The following is a 19,835-nucleotide window of genomic DNA, read 5'->3' as shown; positions in this document are numbered from 1 at the left end:
TGCTGCTTGGCCAGTGAGTCCATGCCAGCGGCCTGGCTGTTCTCTCTGGGTCCCAGCTACTGAGACCTGCCCTCCGGCCTGCGGTTTTCACTTGATTCTTCTCCCTCTGCTCTGCTGCTGTCTTCTGTGAAACTTGCAGAAACTTCATATCCTCAAAACTCTGTCCTCTGCTCAGTCAGGGGTAGTTGGGCAACAGACTCCTTTCTTACTGGCAGTAAGGACAAACAGATAGACGGGCAATTGCCATGATACACAAGTCTTGCTTTTAGTAAACCAGGCTAAAATGTAATCAGGTCTGATCTGCTCCTTCTCTCATGTCTAACCCCACTGCGTGGAGAATCAGACCAATGGTTGTTGTCTTGATCATAAAAGGCTGCGGCCAAACCACGTCTGAACACTGGCTTTTCTTGCCAGTGACAGCAAAGCTGTGCGTGTGTCTTATATTCTGGTTGTGTATGTGATGAAAAGCCATTTTATTATCCATAATTTTCTTAGACTCTTGAGATTTCAAAGAGGATTGGGTATGAGAAAGGCCATGCGCTTCCTTTCCAAAAATACAAAGCCTGACTTCACATATATATATGATTAAAAATATATAAGAATAATAAGAAAAAAAGAGCCAAATTGTGTATTTCTTCTTGCAGTTGGAGCTGAAATAGCTGCTAAGATTTCCTCTCCCCAGCTGAGAATTGGTACAGTTTGTTTTTCTTACATATTTTCCATGGTGTTGATAATGATGTATTTGTATATTGTGACTGATGAGAGATAATCAGACAGGGAAAGAGCACAGAATTACCTGTCCTTTTTTTCCAGTCAAGACAGAATGTATGAATTTATTACAAGAAAAAAGTGTGCAAATGAACGTCCTGTAATTAGGCCATTCTGACTTGTGTAGAACCACACTTTGTTTGAAATTTATAAAAATTATAACTAGTACAAAACATTGTGGTTGATGTCTCTATATGAAGTAACAAGTCAAATGAACTTTCTATTCAAAATAAGTGAGTATCAGTAAAGGCACCTCACCACAGCTGAAAAAATTCCACGCATCTGTCCAATATAACTTTATTTGTCCAACACACGTGTCACAAAAGGCACAGTGGTTTGTTTTTTTTCCTTTACCCATCTCCCTTAATCATGTTCCTGAATCCCTGGGACTCTTAGGAGAGTGCAAAGGTTCACACAGACAGTTCAGAGTTGCATATGCTAATGCTGCAGCCATAAGGCAAGGAACTTGTAGGATAACTTTATTATAGATACCCCCAAGATATCTGCATACCTTTGGCTACCAGTGGTTTATTAGGGAGTGCTAATTGACCCAAATACATGTTGTGGATCACATGATCAAAGGGCAAACAGGTAAAAACAAGAATGCAGAAACGCAATGCAAATAGAGAGAGCGAGATTAAATTTGAACTAATTTCAGCCGGTATCCAGATTTCTGGGGGCAAACTTCACCTCACGTGAGTTTTCAAGTCATTGGCCTTATTATGTTACTGCAGTGCAATATTGGTATGAGAAAATGCAGAATTAGGCCCACGTCAGGTGCCAGGTGTGGGGCTTGCTTTCTCCCCCTCACCCAAGCAGGCTGCATGGCAAAGGCCCAGGGCTGGCAACCCAGCCGCACGCGTGAGCAGGCGTCACGCTCTCCTGTTGCACATCTCTGGTACGCGGCTATGCACGCCGGGACCTGCCTGTGCAGCTCCTGTCCCAGCCTGGCGGGGTTTGCAGGAGGCACCTCACGGGACATAGGTGGGGCGTTGCTATTTGCTGAGGAGTGTGTTTGGGTGCAATGCTAACGGTGAGCTGACCTGGCTGATCCACCTCAACGAGCTCAGTCCTGGGAGCAGGACTGAAGCAGACAGCACAGGCTGCTGACAGTCCCCAGCTGGGACCAGAGCCCCTTCGGGGCTTTGCTCAGCCCCGTCTCGCTTTTAGCAGGTGCTCTGCAGAGCTGGCTCAATCACACCTCTCCCTTCTGTGCCTTAAGATTAAAGAAAGAGTTTGGCCCTAAAGAAAGTACTTTTTTAAAGAACAGGGAATGTACTGATTTAGAGGCTGTAACTCTCCACTGGGGTACGGCTGCAGTCTGCACCAGCTCATCAAAACTGGGGAGAGATGCATGAAGTTTTACATGGCCTTGCAGAGCCCCAGGTCTCAGCTGCAGAGTGAGAGCCTGTCCTCCCCCCAGTTAGCCCAGCAGCCCCTTCTGTTTTCGCTTTCTTTCCTAACCATCATTTTATTTCCTCCTGCGGTAGTTTACAGACAAGAAGCACCGGTCTCTCTCTCCACCTCCTTTCCAGCCATGTGACTGAGCACTCCCTGCATCAAGTGAAACTTTTCAGTCCCCAGGAAACCCTGGTTTCCTTTCCACCCGCTCCACGGTGAGAAGCAGCATCTCTCAACCCTGCAGCTGTGCTGGCCATGGGGAGGAGCGCACGGCAGTTCATCCTGCTAACCTTCACCTGCGGTGAGTAACATCCTCCATCGTTGCTATCAGAAAAATGCGATAGACTATTCTAGTTTGGTTTCCTTGCAGTCAGGACAGCACCTAACCAACTGAAAACTTGAAACAGTTTTGTTGCTAGCACTAAGGGTGCTTTTAGTAAAGTCCCACTACTAAGAAATAACTATAACTACCTTTAATTGCAGCTGGCATAAACTTAGTCTTAGTTTTCCTGTATTTTCCCTTGCACTTATGGTGACATAAACTCTGACTGTGTGATGGAGTCAGCTCAAAATAGTATTAGAAGCATACTTTTTGGGACTTGCTTTTCTTAATTAAAAATAGTTTCAAGACCAGCAGAACTGACTGAAAGTCTTCAGTGAGATAAGCAGAAGAAAATCCAAGGAAGCATTGCTCAAGTCATTGCAAGACGCAGAGCATGGTCAGGAAAGCAAGAGTGAGGCGGGGAGCTTGGAGAAGGCAGGCTGGGGCTTATCTCAGTGACAAACCACATCAAATCATGGTTCAATCCTTAATGCTGCTCTGTGAAAATCTGTGGAGCCAGCCTGTTCAAGGACGTGTCCCAGCACGTTAAGTGATCCCTCAACACTCGCAGCAGTACAAAATCTGCCAGGTGAAGAAGGACAGAGCGTGATTTAATCTGTGTAACGGCTAAAGGTTTGAGCTTGCTGGTGGGGTGCTGGATTTCTGCAGTGTGTTTTGCCTTCGGCACACAGGGATCACTCAAGTAACAACCCTTGTCCCTCTCCCAGCGCAGTGAGCAGGGAAACGGCCCAGGGACACGACCACAAGCAGCTCCTGCTGTATCTGCTCTGCTTTCCCACACCCACTTCATAGCCAGAGCCTGCTGAAGTAGCCCCAAAACGTATACACGAAAGGAGAGCAAGATCAGACTGAGAGAAGTAACCCTCATAACTCAGTGGTCAGCAAGGATCTTTTTGACTAGAAAGAACTTTTTTCCTCTGCTCCTTATCCATTTTTGATCATTGCTTTAATAATTTGTTGTAATGTTTTATTAATGCCACAAAGTCAAGTATTTGTTTGCAGATAGGGAATTAAACATAATTAGAGTTTAAGGGATAAATGTTTCATGGGTTGGAGGTTTAAGAAACTGCTCCTATGTTGGAGGGAAACTATGACAGTACCGAAACCTCTCAGAAAATCTTGGTGCTTTTCCAGTTCCTCAAGGATTCAAATCAAAGCAGCCAGAGACGGCGAGAGTGTTTTCAGTGATTGTAGGAGCTTCGTCAGGTTTATGTGTCCACAGAAAATCAGTCAGCTAAACATGAGTGTTTCCTGTGGGCAGCATAAAGCAGAACAAACCTGCTGGGCAGCTGAGCAGCATGAGTGTGTGGTTAGACGAGAAGGGGAAAAAAATCCTCAGCAAGAGTATTTTCACCCACCCCATTACAGGACAGCAGGCTGAGAAATGTCACAGCCAGACCATGGCACTGAGCACTCCACTTCCCACCATAATGCCTGGGAGCCGAGCAGTTTCCTTTGGTGGCATTGACTGAAACTTGTCACCAAAGCATGAAAACGGGGGCTCTAGGCCCAGACTGGGAACAGCAAATTTCTGAGAGCTGCCTGCTTCCTTTTCTGAGAGTTTTGTTCTGGAGCGTTGCATGCACGGAGCCTTGCTGGGCAGAAACGCAGCCCTTGGCATTTGTAACACACGGCTTTGAAACCAAGGTGAGACGAGGGGATTGCAGCTGCTTGCTCCAGGAAAATACACTGCAGGGAGCATGTGTCCCTCGAGCAAAATGTTGGTCGAATGAAGTTTTGAGGTGGCCTCATAGAAAAAAGAAATGGAGACTAACAGAGGGGGATGCAGAGCTGCAGTTCGGTGTTGCTCTGTGGCCCCTTTTGCTGGCAGAGCCATGAAAAGGGCTGCAGCAGGCGGCTCCTTTGCCAGGCAGTGCCAGGCTCCCCGAGAGGCAACGCTGCAATGCTGAAGGAGACATGGTGAAGCCTCCCAGGCCTCAGTTGGAGGGTAGGTCAGGCACCCCCATGGGCCCACCTGCCCCTTTGTACAGCAGAGCTACTGAACCGCCTCCAACAGCCACCCAAGAAGAGCCAAGACCATTAGGTGCAACCGGAGAGCAATCCTTACCCATCCCTGGGAGCTCGTGGCCAAATGCCTTTTGAGACGATGACCCAAACTAACAGGTTTAGCAGCGTGGCCATGCCCTGACAGAAGCTCCAAAATGCTGGGGGGAGCTGTGGGGGGCTGGAGGAGAGGTCTGACATGTGACCTGGTGAGCAAGAGCCATGGGCCACCCCAAAGACCTTCTGACTTTACCCCTCAGTGACCCTGTCAGGATGAACGTTTCTCTAGTGAAAAATAGTTAGGGTGAAATGACCTTTTGGGGAAAATGAAGTTTCATTTAAAAGCTGAGTGGCATCCAAATGTTAGTGAAATAACATTTCTCTCCACGTCTGTAAGATAAGTGTTATCTGGTCAGTAATCAAAACTAATCTGTTAACTAAAAACTAAGAAGTACTGACTGCTAAAAACTTGTGTAAATTTAAATATGGGTTGTTTTGCAATCTTATAGGGGAAAAAAAGTGAAAATTGCAACTTCTTCTTTTTAGTTTTTATTGTGCTGATACACTTAGATGCAACTACCCATAGCTGGTATATGGCAACTGCTCTGATTTTCCACTGGCACACAGAGAAGGAGATAAGTTATCTGCTTTTCAGCTCTGCCAGCAGGTTTGGTAAAGTCTAGGGGCAAGTGAGAAAATGAACTAAACTATTGTATTAATTATGGCATTGTTAGGTTCCTTCTGATAAAATTCACAGAGGGATCTATCCTGTCATTTTTGTGGCTTTTCAACTATATCAATTTGCGCTTATTTGATGATAACAGCCACACTGGCAGTCAAGTATATTCTGGACAGCACAGAGGTGAAATCCAGGCAAGATTAGGAATATGGAGCATACATCTCCACTTTTGCTCTTCTCTGTCATAGCCATTTTAAGGGAAAATTGAAGTGTGGGTTCAGATCTATACATCTGTTCTCGTTTCTTTGGTTTTGATCTTGAATTTGATTCAAATCCCAGTAGGTTTTATTATTCTGATGTAGTCTATGCATCCTAAAATGGTGAGATTTTGTGAATTCAGCTATTGTTGCAGATCTCTGTTCATGCTGAATGCAAATAAATAAATGAAAGTAAGATGAGCTTGTAAGATTTCAGCCATTTCTACTCTGAATGTGCCTCTGGCCTCAATCGATCCTCAAATCTGAATCTCAGCAACCTGCCTGCCACAAACCTTCGACACTGGTGAATGAGAAATTTCTTTGGAAGAACCAGTGTACAATAAACTTCTCAGAAAACATGTTGTGGCATCCTTTATGGAGCTGTGCTGCTAGGAATATGACCTATCTTGGACTTCTGGGTCCCTTCTGTCTCCAAACTAGAGAATTCATCACTGTCCTCCAGCTAATTTAGGCAGTGAAACACCTGCAGCTTCATGCACATCAAGGAATATATATATGTCAGGGATTTATGATTTCTTTTATCTTGACCTTGTCTTTACGGAGTCTTGTTGCATACTCACAATCAAAGACTCAAGCAGAAGAGTTGTGACCTTCATCTATTCTACAATGTACTTTTTCCACTTCTTCACTTTGTTATTTACACTTTTCTTCTCTCCATTATTTACATCTAGGAGCCAGATATTTTCTTTTCAGTTCTTCAAGGGACATCTTTCTGTGAATGTTGTAAGATGGAAGCATAATTTTGGTTCTTGACTATTTTAGATGTGGTCCGAAAAGCCCCTGGATGCTATAGCCTGAAATTTGTTTCTCATTGCTGAAAGAGCATCATTAAGAGGGCTGGTCTTTCCTTGTTTGGAGCATCCCCTTGGGTACTGCCCAGGAGGAAGAACTTGAGAGTTCAAGCTGGCATGGCTACAACAAAACCATAAATAAATATGTGGAATTTCCCTGTCTCCCAGACTGGTTTCCCAGACTATTGTGAATCACTGCAAGACCATTACACTGCCTCACTTCCTTCACACACACAAAATGTTCCCTTTCCCCATGCTTTGTTGGTAAGTAACCAACCACCCCTTTGCCTGTTACACCCACTGCATCTTCCTTAAACCCTGATAATTTGCTTTAGCAAATCTTGCTCTACTACTGCCTCCAAGGGAATTCTTGTGCTGCCTGGGGATTGTGTAAGGTCTGCTCATGCCTGTGGCATCCTCTGGCTTCTTCAGCACTAAAAGCAGTTTGTGGGGAGCCAGGAGCCAATGTGCGTCCACTGCAATGGGTGTATTCAGAGGTGTGAAGACTGGGGGAGTGGTAAAAAGTTATGGATAGTCCTACAGCATGTCTGCTTTCATCATGACTGGAGCCAAATGAAGAATAAAATATCATCCCTTTGATAAAAAAATCAGTGCAGTTACCTTGTGAGTATCAACAGAAATGTTAAACGTAAAGGTTTCTAGACTGACTGATTTGTTTCTTTGCAGCATTTTCCTCCTGCTTTGCTGAAGTGGCCCTGGGGATTGAACTGTCTCCAGAAACCATATCCTTCCACCATGCGGCTACCTCTGCTCAGCCACTTTCCCTTTATCGTTCTTCACCCCACCAAGGCACAGTTCATTTTAACAGCACAGGCTCTCTTAAAACAACACCCGTAAGCCATAGAACAACTGTGCAGACAACAGACCAGCATGAGGTAACAACAGTATCAGGCCATCACACAACAGCCCAGGCAGGAGCAAGCACCACACAAGTGATCAGCCAGAAATCTCCCACGGTGGTATCCACAACATCGGCAGACAACACAACTGCAGGTGGTCAGGCTACAACCCGGGCAATAGAAACGGTTACACCTGCAGTGAACACAACCATGTCCTCAACTAAGCAAGCCAGAACACACGTGAGCACAGAAATGACAGCGGCAGCCACAAACACAACCATAAAACATACAATGCCAAATACACAAATGACAGTTGCTGCCGTAACTACTGCAGCCACCACCATGCAAACTGTAAAGCTCACCACAGGGTCAGGAAATCAAACAACAGCACCTAAAAGTCCAACAGCCACAGCCATGATCAACACAACAACTGTTCGTCCAGGGACTCAAACAACCATCCCATCTACTATGATGACAGTGAGACCCACTGTCGTGCCGCAGCCTTCTCCCATCCCCACTGGCACATACACCGTTTCCAATGGGAACAGGACCTGCATCAAAGCGGTCATGGGTTTGCAACTGATGGCTCAAAATACACAGAAGGTGAGGTGGAAGCACTACAAGGCTGAGCTTTGTAATGACTGTTTCTTCATTAGCTGGAATTTATTCGTCTTCTTTCAAAGCCATTTTCAGAAATTAGCTTGTATGATAAAAATAAGTGGTTTGCTACCAGTCTAGGGCCTTTTCTGTGCCACAGCATCTCAGCTGCTGTACTTTGGCTTGTATGATGATGTCAGTGAGATGTATGGGTGCTTTCTTATTTCAGTGATGTATGTGTGGTAGCAGTACTGGGGGGGGTAGATCAGCCTTCAGCGTTGTGTTTTCCAGAATGGGAGACTAGTTTAAATCTGAATTGACTTCAGTGAAGGGCTTGACATTGTGAGTTACAATGAAATCAAGAAATTGTTAATTCACAGACTTGGATTCAGAGGTGAGTTGTCTTGATGCTGATGCATGGAGATTTTAGGATCACGGGAACCGCCAGGCTGGATCAGAGCAGGGGTCCTGGGGACCTGGTACCCTATCCTAGTAGTGATCCATTGGGAATGATTCAGCAAAAGATGTCATTAAACCCGAAATGGTGATTACGTCCCTCAGGCTTATGGTTTTGCAGCCTCCATTAATACAATATGTGGGGTTACATCCTCAGGCTCTGGAGTTCATATGCCTTGAGCCATCCCCATTACAAATCCAAATAGTCTTTTTTGGGGTCTGAATGTTTCTAACATGGGTTGAGTATCTAATGTTGCTAAAAGTAATTTTCATCCCTTGTCCTGGTGGAATCCAGGCAGAGATCATGATTCCCAACCTCACCAGGCCATAGTGAGATGTTTATTACAAAAGTAAGGTGTGTTTGAGATGAGACTGAAGGAGCCAAACTGTATTGAGGGCTGCAGAACTCTCAGACTACAGCGTAGGTTGGCAGACGCTAGAGATGAACTGTGCAGGATATAACAAGGAGGCTGGGGTGATATGAGGAGCAGCATATGTTGAAGCCAATCTAACCCCTACCTGCCTCTGTCTTTATCTTTCCTCTGCCTTTGGGCACAAGTTCCTGCTGCTCTCTTTTTTAAAATTACCACTGGTGCTCATCTGACCCTGCTCTGAATCATATCAGTTCACCGAATGAGCAGAAAACTATTATTTTATGCCAGCTTAACACACTGGAACAGCTCAATGATGTGTCAGACAAGTCTAGTGCTGGTTTACGAGTGGGGAACGACCCCTGGCAGACAGCAATTAGGCTGCCACCACCACTGGCCTCTTCATTCAGCCACAGAGAGCCTGTCTGGGGTCGGGGGGAAAGGCAGCTATAAATCTCTGTGTTTCTTAAGTTTCCTCCCTCCTCTTCATCAGCAGCCCTGCAATGTCTCTTCTCTCCCCAGAAGCAGATGGAGTACATGGCTGTCAACCCCAATGCGACCCAGACATACGGCAGCTGTGGGACGGTGCAGTCTGAGCTGAACATAACTTTCAGTGGAGGGTTTATAAACTTCACCTTTGTAAAGGTAATTGGTGCATTTAGAAAGAAGGGGCGTTTAGGACTGGGGAGCTGGAACTTAGGCTGCCTTTGATCCAGCTTGTGCTGTGGGAAAAGGCATCTCACCCATCTCTATGCTAATTTTCCACCTGTATATAAGGCACAATAGTGCCTCCTGTCCTTCCCAAGAGGCTAGAATCATAGAACCATGGATTAATTCAGTTGGAAAAGACCTTTGAAGGCCACCCGGTCCAATCTCCTGCTCAGAGCAGGGCTAACTTTAACGTTAAATCAGGTTTTGTCCATTTGAACTTTCAGTTTGGAAAGGTTCCTGTGTGCAATGAAGGGTAAGTACAGTGCCTTGCCATCCTGTGACAGTGCTAGAGAACAGTGTTAAAGCTACCCATCTAGCAACACAAGGTCTAGACACAGCCTCAAGCAAAATCTGAGTCTCATTTTTACTTAGGTAAAAATCTAGTGGGAGGGAAGGCCAGGTCTGCTGTTTGCATTGGAGTGGGACAGAGGGAATGGGTTTGGGACTGGAGTCCCTGTGCAGGAACAAGGTGTGTGTGCTGGGAGCTCTGACTCACGCTATCAAGTTGCTCTTATGAAATGGTGTCTCAGGGACCACCCGAATTCAAGTGAGTTCGTCATTTGCTTCCCATAAATGCCAAGTATCACAACTGCCCAGCCAAAAGCCAGCTGTGGTTGTTAAATCCAAAGGGCAGCCTGTGCACTTGTAAGTGCCCAGGAGCTACGGCCCATCCACAGCCGAAGGGGCCTCATTTCAACTAATTTGAGTGGAAAATTCCAAACAAGTGAACTACAGCAACAAAATTGTAGATAAGTGTCCTTAAAATGTACCACACCAGGGAGACTTATAAATACACACAGAAACTTGGGCAAGAGAGAGGTCCTTCTTACGTGGTGGGAAAATGAGGGTTTTTTTGTCATTGTGTCTGTTGATACCATGTTCCCCATTGGGACCGCATCGTATGTGGATCAGGCTTTAACGGAAGCTACCAAGAGTGCTGCTGCTCTTACAACCACAGGAGAAAATTGCTGAGTGCAGCCACCCTCTTACTTCCTCAGACATTTACACGGTTTACACGTTTTTGGGAGGCAGCACACAGTACTATTTATCTGAAAGCTAATAAGGGCTGGGTGGTGATGCCAGCAGGGCTAAAGACAGAAGTTAATACTGTGTATAAAGTCATTAATGAGCAGGGAGGAATGGGGCATGGGTTGGATCCCATCAAACTCTGACTGAGCGTAACATGTATTAAGGCCGTGTCCTGGAGCTCCACTGCAGTTCAGAGCTGCATCTGGCCATCGCTGCTGATCTGTGTCCTTCAATTAATCAAGCCAAAATGTCAATCTTACAGCCTGGTTCCAAGGTCAAATTAGTGACAATTAAGAAAAGTACAAATGCTTAATCAGTCATTTCCATCGAAAGTCCAAGAGGGAACAGCAAATTATACTGGACCTGAGTCATTAATGCTTGAGCAGAGAAAAGATTTCAATTAATGATCATCGTGATTTTAGTTTATGGCAGAAAGTTTTCTAAAAGCTACAGAGGAAAAGTGAGGTTAAAAAATCAAGGAGCTGTTTTAAAACAAAGGATCAGTTCACACTGTGAGTGTTTGCTTTAAATGTACGCTTCCTGCAACAAGGGGAGCATTTTCTGTGTAACAAGGATCCTCAGAAAAAGTCTGGTGATTCAAGTACCCATGAAAGCCCCAGCTTGTAGCAGTGCTAAGGAGAGTGACGTGAACCTTTAGGAGGTACTTGACCTGTCTTGCCCTGAAAAAGGTGTTTATTGGCACAGCACTAGACAATCCACCCTTCACTTAAAGATAAGCCTTAAGAGCATAGCAGGGCTCGGCTTAGACGTCTTTGAAATTCAAGTTAATAAGAAATCATTTTGCTACTGTTTTTCATGTGTTTGGCCCCCACAGCCTCCCTAACTGCTTTGAACCAGGAGTGTTCCAGCGGTGGCACTTCTGATTTTTCACTGGTGAAAGAGGAGCTGTATGAGGCCCGGGAGCTGCAGCGCTGGTGCAGGGTAGCGGGAGGCGAGCAGCTGGCTCAGTGCTCACCACTGCCAGCTGCCTTTTGCAAAGCACTTGAAAAAAGGAAGTTCTGTAACCAACCCACAAGACGTGAAGTAGAAGCAGGTGTTTTCCCCAAGCAAAGTTACTAACTGTGGCCAAACAGAACATAGCGATGCCTCCAAAAAAGTGGTAATATTTGACCTATTTATGTCTTCAAGTAGGAATAATGCTGAGAACCTCTTCTCTGGTGCATTTCTTTCTTAAACTTTCCCAATCTATCCTAACAGCTTTTAAACTGCATAACATTAAAACTGGGTGCATAAGAGACATTCATGTCTGCTGCCATTTATCCACCAGCTGCACTCACCGGTCCCTGTGTGCTCACAGCTGGAATTAAAATGAATAGTCAGGCTGCTACATACTCACATTACATCCCAACACTGCTACCAGGGGAAAGCTCCTAGGGCTGGCTCTCACTTTGTGACAGTCCTGGGGAGGACAGCGTTCAGGTTGCACCAGGCTTTTAGGGCACATGCAGGCAGGACAGTCAGCTGGAAATTTTGCTCTGTGCTGTTGTACCAGGTGCTTTCCAGGTCACCAGTCTGTAGACATATGAAAAAAAGCCACCACGACACCGATTGTGTCTGCAGGGTGGAAAGAACAGTTATTTCTCCCCTACACAGACACATCCAGGCTGCTGTTTCCTCATTTGTAGTGATTGCTGTTGGCAGACAAAATAGGAAATGAGTGGTACCTGCCTGAGATGAGCTCCCAGCTCTCAGCTTGTTGCTGACCTCTCCCAGTTCAAAGCAATGATGAACACAGAAGCACGGCTGCTTTCTGCAGTTCGCTCCTGTGAAGGGCATCTATGCATAAAGTGCACTACAAGGCCAAGAGTCCCCAGTACTTCTAAAGGTGAGGGCTTAGGTCCTGCAAGCAGTCAGACTGCAGGTCAGTGTGGAGTAATTCAGTGCAGGATTACTCAGGACAGCACTGTAGGGACTCCCACTGAAAGCAGAACAAGTGAATAAAAATAAAACGGTCTTATCACATGCCTGTTAATTTGTGCGATGTATACTATGCTTAACTCCCTCCTACTTTTGGTTACCACAACTATCACACAAATGTCCAACTTGAGCAGTGTGGGTAAAACAACACCTGCATGGTCCAGGTTCACTGAACTGAGTAGAACTGGTGATGTAGCTGAGATTGCTGCACTACACCAGCTTCCTACCTAGTAGATGGAGTGATCTGGAAAAGAAAAAAGCAATATATCCAAGCAAGTTGGTTCTGGGGTCTTGAAGGTGATGCTTTAAAATCTGTTTATTTGGGAAATTCTTTGTGACCATTTTGCTGCAGTGAACTGTATTTTTTTCACAAATATGAGGATGTATTATGAATAAAGATGTATCTTCTCTTGCAGCAAGTTCCAACGTACTATGTCAGTAAAATTGAGGCCAGATTACAGTTATCTTCTGAAGGTCAGTGATTTTACATTGTCTTAATTTCATATCAAACTGTTCTGGGTGTGGGATAGGCTTTCGTATCTTTAAAACACCGAATTTTGCAAGTTATGGATTTTATCAGGCTTTCAATATGTCATTCACCTAAATCTTATGGCATGAAAATGGAAGAGAAGAGACTGGGCTGCAGTTTCATCAGAATTGTTCAATTTTCCTTTTGTCCTGAAAAACTTCCCCTGCCTTCCGTTACTCTTTCAGAACAGAAATTACTTCAAAACTAAATTTAAGATATAAAACAGTCCTCAAAGTTTTTATCTGCGAACACAAAAGTGCTGTGACTCCAGTTCAGTTGCATGCGTCTTTCCAATCTAATAAGCAAATGAAGTGAATATGTGTCCTGGTTTTGCAGGGATAAAATTTATAGAAACACTTTTCTGTTACATTTTGTTTCAGTTTGTGGCCAGCTGTGGGATGGTGATCAAGGTCATTAGCAGTTGAATCCAGGGCAGCTGCCCCAGGCTGGCCCACAGGTGTATCTATAACATTCAGGTCAGGTTCACTATAAATGGGAAAGCTGGATGGGGATGGGGGAGCTTTCTGCTCTCCTTCTTCCCATTCTCAATGGTCGCTATCCCTGGAAGGACTTGCCACCACTCTATGAGCTAAGTGCAATTTTGTGTCTTTTGTATTAGTATTGATATCAGTTTTCTTATTTTATTAAATCTGTTTAAATTTCAACACACGAGTCTCCCTCATTTTCCCCAATTCCCTTTCTCGGCTGGGGAGGGGAGATTGGGTGAGAGAACAACTGGGTATTGTTTAGCCCTGGGTGTGGGCTAAATGGAGACAGTACAGTATCTGGATCACAGAAATGCAGAGCTGGATCCAGGTTTCAAATACACCAATATGGAGAGGATGCGCGTCTGACATTTTGGTTTGGCAAAAATAAGAACTGGACCCAGGCTGAGGTTCTTCAAACCATCCTGAAATCCTAGACCTTGCCTGTGCTCTTCTCCAGTGATTGGATTTTGTTTTTTCCTATGGAGCCCTGCTTCTCGCCATTTGAACAGTCAGGAGCTGCCCCAGATGCTACCTCCCAAGACATGCTAAGAGAACATCACTTAGAGAGAAAAATTCTGAGCCATCACTTCAGATTTTCTCTGACATTAATTTTGCACAAATTCTTCCCAATATATCAAATCTGTGACAGGTTAACGACTATATTATGTCACTTCTCCATTTGCTACTCGTAAGCATTTGGATTGACTTTTGTCCCTGAAAGAAGGAAAACAAATCAGGAGCTTGACCAGGTGTGTCCTAATTTTTCTTCTCACTGATGAGCCCTTTTATTAACTCAAGTGGAGCCTATTCTGATCTACAGTAATTAAAGTAAAATAAAAGCTGATCCAGAGGACATGTCTCCTAGGGATGTTCTCCGTCTAAGTGACCAGAGTTTTCCCGTGCATTGCTAAGTGCAAACTGCAGCAAATACAAGCTAATTAGCTTAACTGTAAGTTTTAAAAACCTCAAATATACTTTGAGTCCTCCATAGTGGTGCTGGCAAGAGATGTTGCTATCCCTGACTGTTTGTTACTGCCTCTCTGCCAGATGTTGCCATTCCACAGTCCATCAGCAATATTTTTGCAGTGAGCAAGTCCTTATCTTTTCCAAGATAAAAATTACTGAATTAACTGTATCAGTACACACTGGTGTACTGATTTTGACTGAAGAGGACCAAGAGTATGCTGCTCACGATTGTGCTTGTAGATGTGGTTGAGATACAGTGACATAGAGTTGGTGGTGTGGGTGATTTTGTCTTAAACTGATATATCTGCTTTCAAAGGAGGATATGCATAAAGGCTATGCCAAGGTTACAAGATCTTTCCATGCTTTGAACTTGAGCCATACTTTCCGTAAAGTATTGTGACACTGAAATATGTTTAGAAACATATTTTATACATAAAGCAATACAGACTGGATATGTCAAACTCCGATGCTAGAGATGGTATCTCTGTTTTGTCTGGAAATAGCTGTGCTGGAGACCTAAGATAGTTGTCTGCTCCTGTGAGAATCCTAACCCCCCTCTTGCAGACTCAGATTGTTAAAATACAATTTGAAGAAGCATTTGAAATTTTAGGCACCTTTTCAGACCCGAGCTCGGCTGAGTTGCCCATTGATAACTAAAGCACTCATTTAAACATGGAAGAAATGTAACTGATACATTGTGGGGGAAATGTCCGTGCTTTAGTCACATCTGTGACTGCTGCTCTGCCAAAGCCCTTTTACAAGGGCATGTAGTGATAGGATGAGAGGTAACAGTTTGAAACTGAAAGAGGGTAGATTTAGATTAGATATTAGGAAGAAATTCTTTACTGTGAGGGTGGTGAGACACTGGCACAGGTTGCCCAGAGAAGCTGTGGATGCCCCCTCCCTGGCAGTGTTCAAGGCCAGGCTGGATGGGCCTTGGAGCAACCTGGTCTAGTGGAAAGGCGTCCCTGCCCATGGCAGGGGGGGTTGGAACTAGATGATCTTTAAGGTCCCTTCCAACCCAAACCAGTTTGTGATTCTATGATTTTATCTTAGAAAGATGCAGGTTCTAACAGAGTTAGTGTGGATTCTCATTTGTCTCTCTCTTTATGGCCTCCAGGTATGCTTTACTATGCAGCCATACATGAGAAGCTGTTTACAACAAAGCTGGGGAATTCCTTCAAGTGTGCCAGCAAGCAAACCTTTGGCTTGGAGAAGAACTTCCAGCTACTCTTTGTTAATATGCAGCTTCAGGCATTTGACATTGTCGGTAACCAGTTTGGAAAAAGTAAGTAGAAACGATACCTCTTCCACCCTTCTGAGATCTACATGCCAGCACTCTGGTAGCCTGAGGTATCTCCTTCTGCTAGATTATAACCATATGCATGCGGTGATCCTGTTACACCTATAGCACAATCACAGCTTTGTAATAGCTCCCAAGTATGGTAACCTGCCTGCTGCTGTCTTCTCACCCTTTTCTAAGTCATTTTCAACACAGGACTAATACCTATGGAAAGGGGGAAAAGTATCTTTCCCTCCTACATTCAGTACCTTCTGTTTCACCTTTGCATTAAAAATGTTCAACTCTACAGCCACCATTTTATTCTTCACTTGTTTTCTCCCAGAGCAAGCAGAGGTGTGTTCACCACCATTGCACTGCCCAAACCCCTAATATGTACAGTTCAGTTCCAGGTCACTGTTCTCAATATAGTCAGATTTTAGCTATTTTGAAAGGCTCTTGACGCTCATGATGTCCCACAGCTGCAGCGGCAAAACTGCCAACTAATAAGGGATATTTGTGAATGCAGGATGATACTTTCAGAGCAGCTGTATCTAGACATGATGAAATGTGCTCCTGAGGAGGAGCACGACTGGCATGCTCCCTAGTTTCAGAATTAAATGTGATTCTCATCTCTGCAATTTGTCTTTTCTTGAGTATAGCCACAAAGAGGCAACCATGTAGCTTAGTAAAAGACAGAGACAGACCAGTACTGACTCCCCTTGTCCCTGGATTGCCCACACTGAGAGAATGTATTGAGGCTCATCACAATTTCTTCCCTATATCCACACCTGGGGTTCCTTCCACATGGAAACAAGATGTTGTCATCCTTGTTTCTTGTCCAGTGATAGAGCCAGGACCTGGCCAGGCTGTGGGGTCCAGGACTACAGGGTGCACCAGGAAAATCCCATGTCCCACAGTATGGATGCTCTCGTGGTCTACTGCCTTACTTCTTATGAGATGCATGAAATGTCCTACAAAAAGCAGAGAGGTGGACTAGATGGGACCCTGTGGTCTCTTTCAAATTGTACATCTCCACATTTCTGTGATTTCCTCTCAGGGTGTTTCCGTACAAGAACTCGGGTGGACAGATAGGTTTATCAGCTCTCCAGCCTTTCAGATGCACTAATAAAACATGCCCTTCTTCTGACATTTGACTTTCTGCATGCTTACAAAATATTGCCCCTGCGTTCTTTTTACTTTAGATCTGTCTTTTGACTCAGTTTGGCTCTGTTTGACTGATTCTTCTTTTTTTAGTTCACCATTTTGGCTGCCTTTCTTATTCTAAAATGAACATAATGGGAAACAACATTTGGGGCTTTTTTAAGACATGGACCTTTTTTCTGCATACTTTTCTTGAAGTTCTTAAAAGCCACACTGAGAATCCAATCTATGCTCTCATTCTCATGAAGATTTTTTTTCATGAGATAACACTGAGCTGGAATAACTCATGGGATCCCATCTGGTCCCCACATTCCCATTTGAATTTGTACAATGAGTGAGTTCAGTTATGGCTTTTGGCATGGCCTCATCTCTAGCAGAGACAGAGCTTAGACTCTCTCTCTCTCTCTCCCCTCCCCAAGGTCAGGCTAATCTCTGCTAATCAATACCATATACAAAATCAAATTAGTTTTGCTTTTAATCAAAGGGATGAGAAAGCAGCTACCACCTCTGAAATAATTCCCCTATGGCCATGAAATAGTTATGAAACTGTTACATACCGCTGCTGTGTATGCAGATTTTGAAAGACAAAATCCCCAATGAAGGACTGGCTCTATACACATCACCAGCCTCCTCCTCTCGAGTGTCTCGAGACTGGTAGTTTCACTTCTGTTGCTCCTGATTTGCTTATCTTAAAAAGGGGAAGAAAAAGAAAACACTAATGATCATTGGTTTCAAGTTCTTTACGATTTTGTACAGACTGCTGCAGAGTTACATCAATATCTTGGCCTGTTTGAGTCTGGAAAGCTGTAAAATTGTCTTCTGAACTGCACATCAGTATATCAGAAACAATCCTAGAGTTGATAGCCCAAGGTTTCATCCAAGCAAAATGGCCGATTCAAACATCTCTGGCTTTTGAAATACTCAAGTGCAAATACTTTTCAGCTCACTTCCTTAGCAGCAGGTTACTTTAACCAGAGGATGCTTTTAAAAGGCAACATCTATTAGAACACTGATGCCTTTGGCTTTGTGGCATTGCATCACATGAAATCACCACCTGGATCAGAGGAGAAGAGGGTCAGATTTTGGGGAGAGCCACGTGGAAGCTCTGGAGCTGTGACATGATGTCATGGACTCCACATGGTCCCTGGGCTAACTTCCCACTGTTGGCATGAAGATTCCCATTGGGGAAAAGCCCAAGCTAAGCTACAGTCTGTGCCAGCAGAGTCATCAGAATTTGACAATAACAACAGAGGCTTTTGCCTTAGAGCTCTGTCGAAATCTGCCTTGCAATAGTCACAGGGAGTGAAAGGGGCGCAGGGTGCTGGATTTCCTTCATGCCATGGGTATAAACTGGATTCACTGCTGAGCTGGGATATACTGTGGGGTTTAGCTGATCAAGCTACCCTGCTTAGAGGATAGTTTGCTGCTCGGGTGCCACTCAAAGCATCATGCTGGAGGCCTTTCTTTCCCTGGAGCCCAAGGAACGACCACTGCTACAGATCAGATGGAGGATGTAGGTCTGATCCAGTTCTGGGATAACACATTAGCGATCATTCCCAGACCTTACCTTCACTCCCAAGGCTACACTTGTATTGTGAATTTGAGACTGATCCTGCCATTGTTACTTGGGTAAATATTCCATTTGCATCAGTGACCCAGATGGTGCAGTCTCTCCGTAGGAAAGCCCCCAATTTGCCCCAATCTGGATGTTCATTTTTAAGTAATGAGTTTCCATTTAATTGGGATGACTGGAATATTCATTTGGGTAGGGACTGGCTGAGGAAGTCAGGATTTGCCTCCTCTGTAGCTAAGAGGTATGTTTGGACTGAATATATCTTTGGATGGTTCTTAAAAGATATTATTTGTGTTAAAACCTTTTCTGATATCATCATATGTACAATAAAATTACAATGGTACTGCTAAAGCAATCCCCTGGACTCAGTCCAAGGCTTCTGCCTTCCTAATATCTTGATGTTCTGAGTTAGCCACAATTATCCACAAATATTCTGAATTAAACACAGAGAACAATTAGAATTTCATTTTTCTTAGGAAACACTGACTTAACTAGGATCCTTGCTGCATTAATGACGTGCTGGACTATGGGCTCCCTTCTCTGGCCTGATCCTTTTTACTGGGCAGAAGCAGTTAGATGCCACATAGGAGCAGGTTTTGTCCATGCAGGCTGTGTCTTGCTCTTTATTTTTAGACTTGCACTTTGTGGTGTGATGCTCCACATCTGCTATTAGCAAGAAAGCCTCCTACTGTGTATGTACTGATCTTGATGGTAAAACAATTACTGCTGATCTGAAAGAGCAGAGTCATTCTCCAGGGAAGCATGTAGTTATTTTGAAAGTGGCAGGTATTGTTTTCTGGAGATAAGATTCACCACAGATAAAAATGTAGTAAGTATAGCTCAGGAAAAAGAAAATAATAAAAGAAAAAAAAGAAAACAAGGTTTTGAGACCTTCTGGCTTGTATTTGCTAACTTTTCTGGAATATAAATGTATAGTCTAGGAGTATGGTGTTCTGCTATAACACATTCTCTGATCTCCTTTTACTTTCAGAAGAAGAATGTTATCCTGATAGAAACAGCAAAGCAGCTCCCATCGCGGTGGGCCTGAGCATCCTGGGATTGTTTGTCATTGTGTTTGCCACATTCCTGATTTCCAGAAGAAAGCCGCATAGAGGATATGAACGTATCTGAGGTGTCGTCGTACCTCCAGATGTGTGTAGCAAGTAGAGAAGTCACAGGAGTTTTAGCTTCTACCTGGCCATCTCACTGCCCTCAAGCCATATTTTTAAGTGGGATGACACCATGTGTTTAAAGCTAATGAATACTTCTGGAAGCGATTTCTTTAAGGTGGGAAGGAGAGAACTCACACCATCTACTTTAGGCTATTCTTAGCATCTAATTTAGATGTAGTCCAGAGGACCAAAGTGAGGAGCCTAAATTCTTTATATTATCAACAAAGGAGGCAATTCACACCAGCTAAGTCAGATGCCTAAAAATAGCTTAACATGGGCAGTATCACTATCCCCCAGAAAATCCATCAGGTTTCTTAAAGATGCAGTTCAGATTTATTAAAATACATGAGTCCAGCGATACAACCTTCAAGTGAATAAACCAGAGGTCCACAGCTACAGACAACCCTGTTAAATCAGAGCTCAGTGAAAGCCTTGTGG

General features: G+C 44.2%; 1 protein-coding gene across 1 annotated transcript; it reads left to right on the top strand.

The window, feature by feature from the left end:
* The first annotated feature begins 2,424 nt into the window (after positions 1-2,424).
* On the top strand, positions 2,425-19,356 carry LAMP3 (lysosomal associated membrane protein 3). Its single transcript, XM_068407068.1, has 6 exons — positions 2,425-2,470; positions 6,952-7,727; positions 9,071-9,193; positions 12,643-12,700; positions 15,330-15,497; positions 19,217-19,356. Exons 1-6 carry the CDS (start codon positions 2,425-2,427, stop codon positions 19,354-19,356), a joined length of 1,311 nt encoding a protein of 436 aa, XP_068263169.1.
* The last annotated feature ends 479 nt before the right edge of the window (positions 19,357-19,835 follow it).

Source organism: Nyctibius grandis, chromosome 8 (assembly GCF_013368605.1).
Source record: "Nyctibius grandis isolate bNycGra1 chromosome 8, bNycGra1.pri, whole genome shotgun sequence".
NCBI classification, from domain to species: Eukaryota; Metazoa; Chordata; class Aves; order Nyctibiiformes; family Nyctibiidae; genus Nyctibius; species Nyctibius grandis.
The sequence above is the reverse complement of the archived record's forward strand: the minus strand, read 5'-3'. Positions and strand labels throughout refer to the sequence as shown.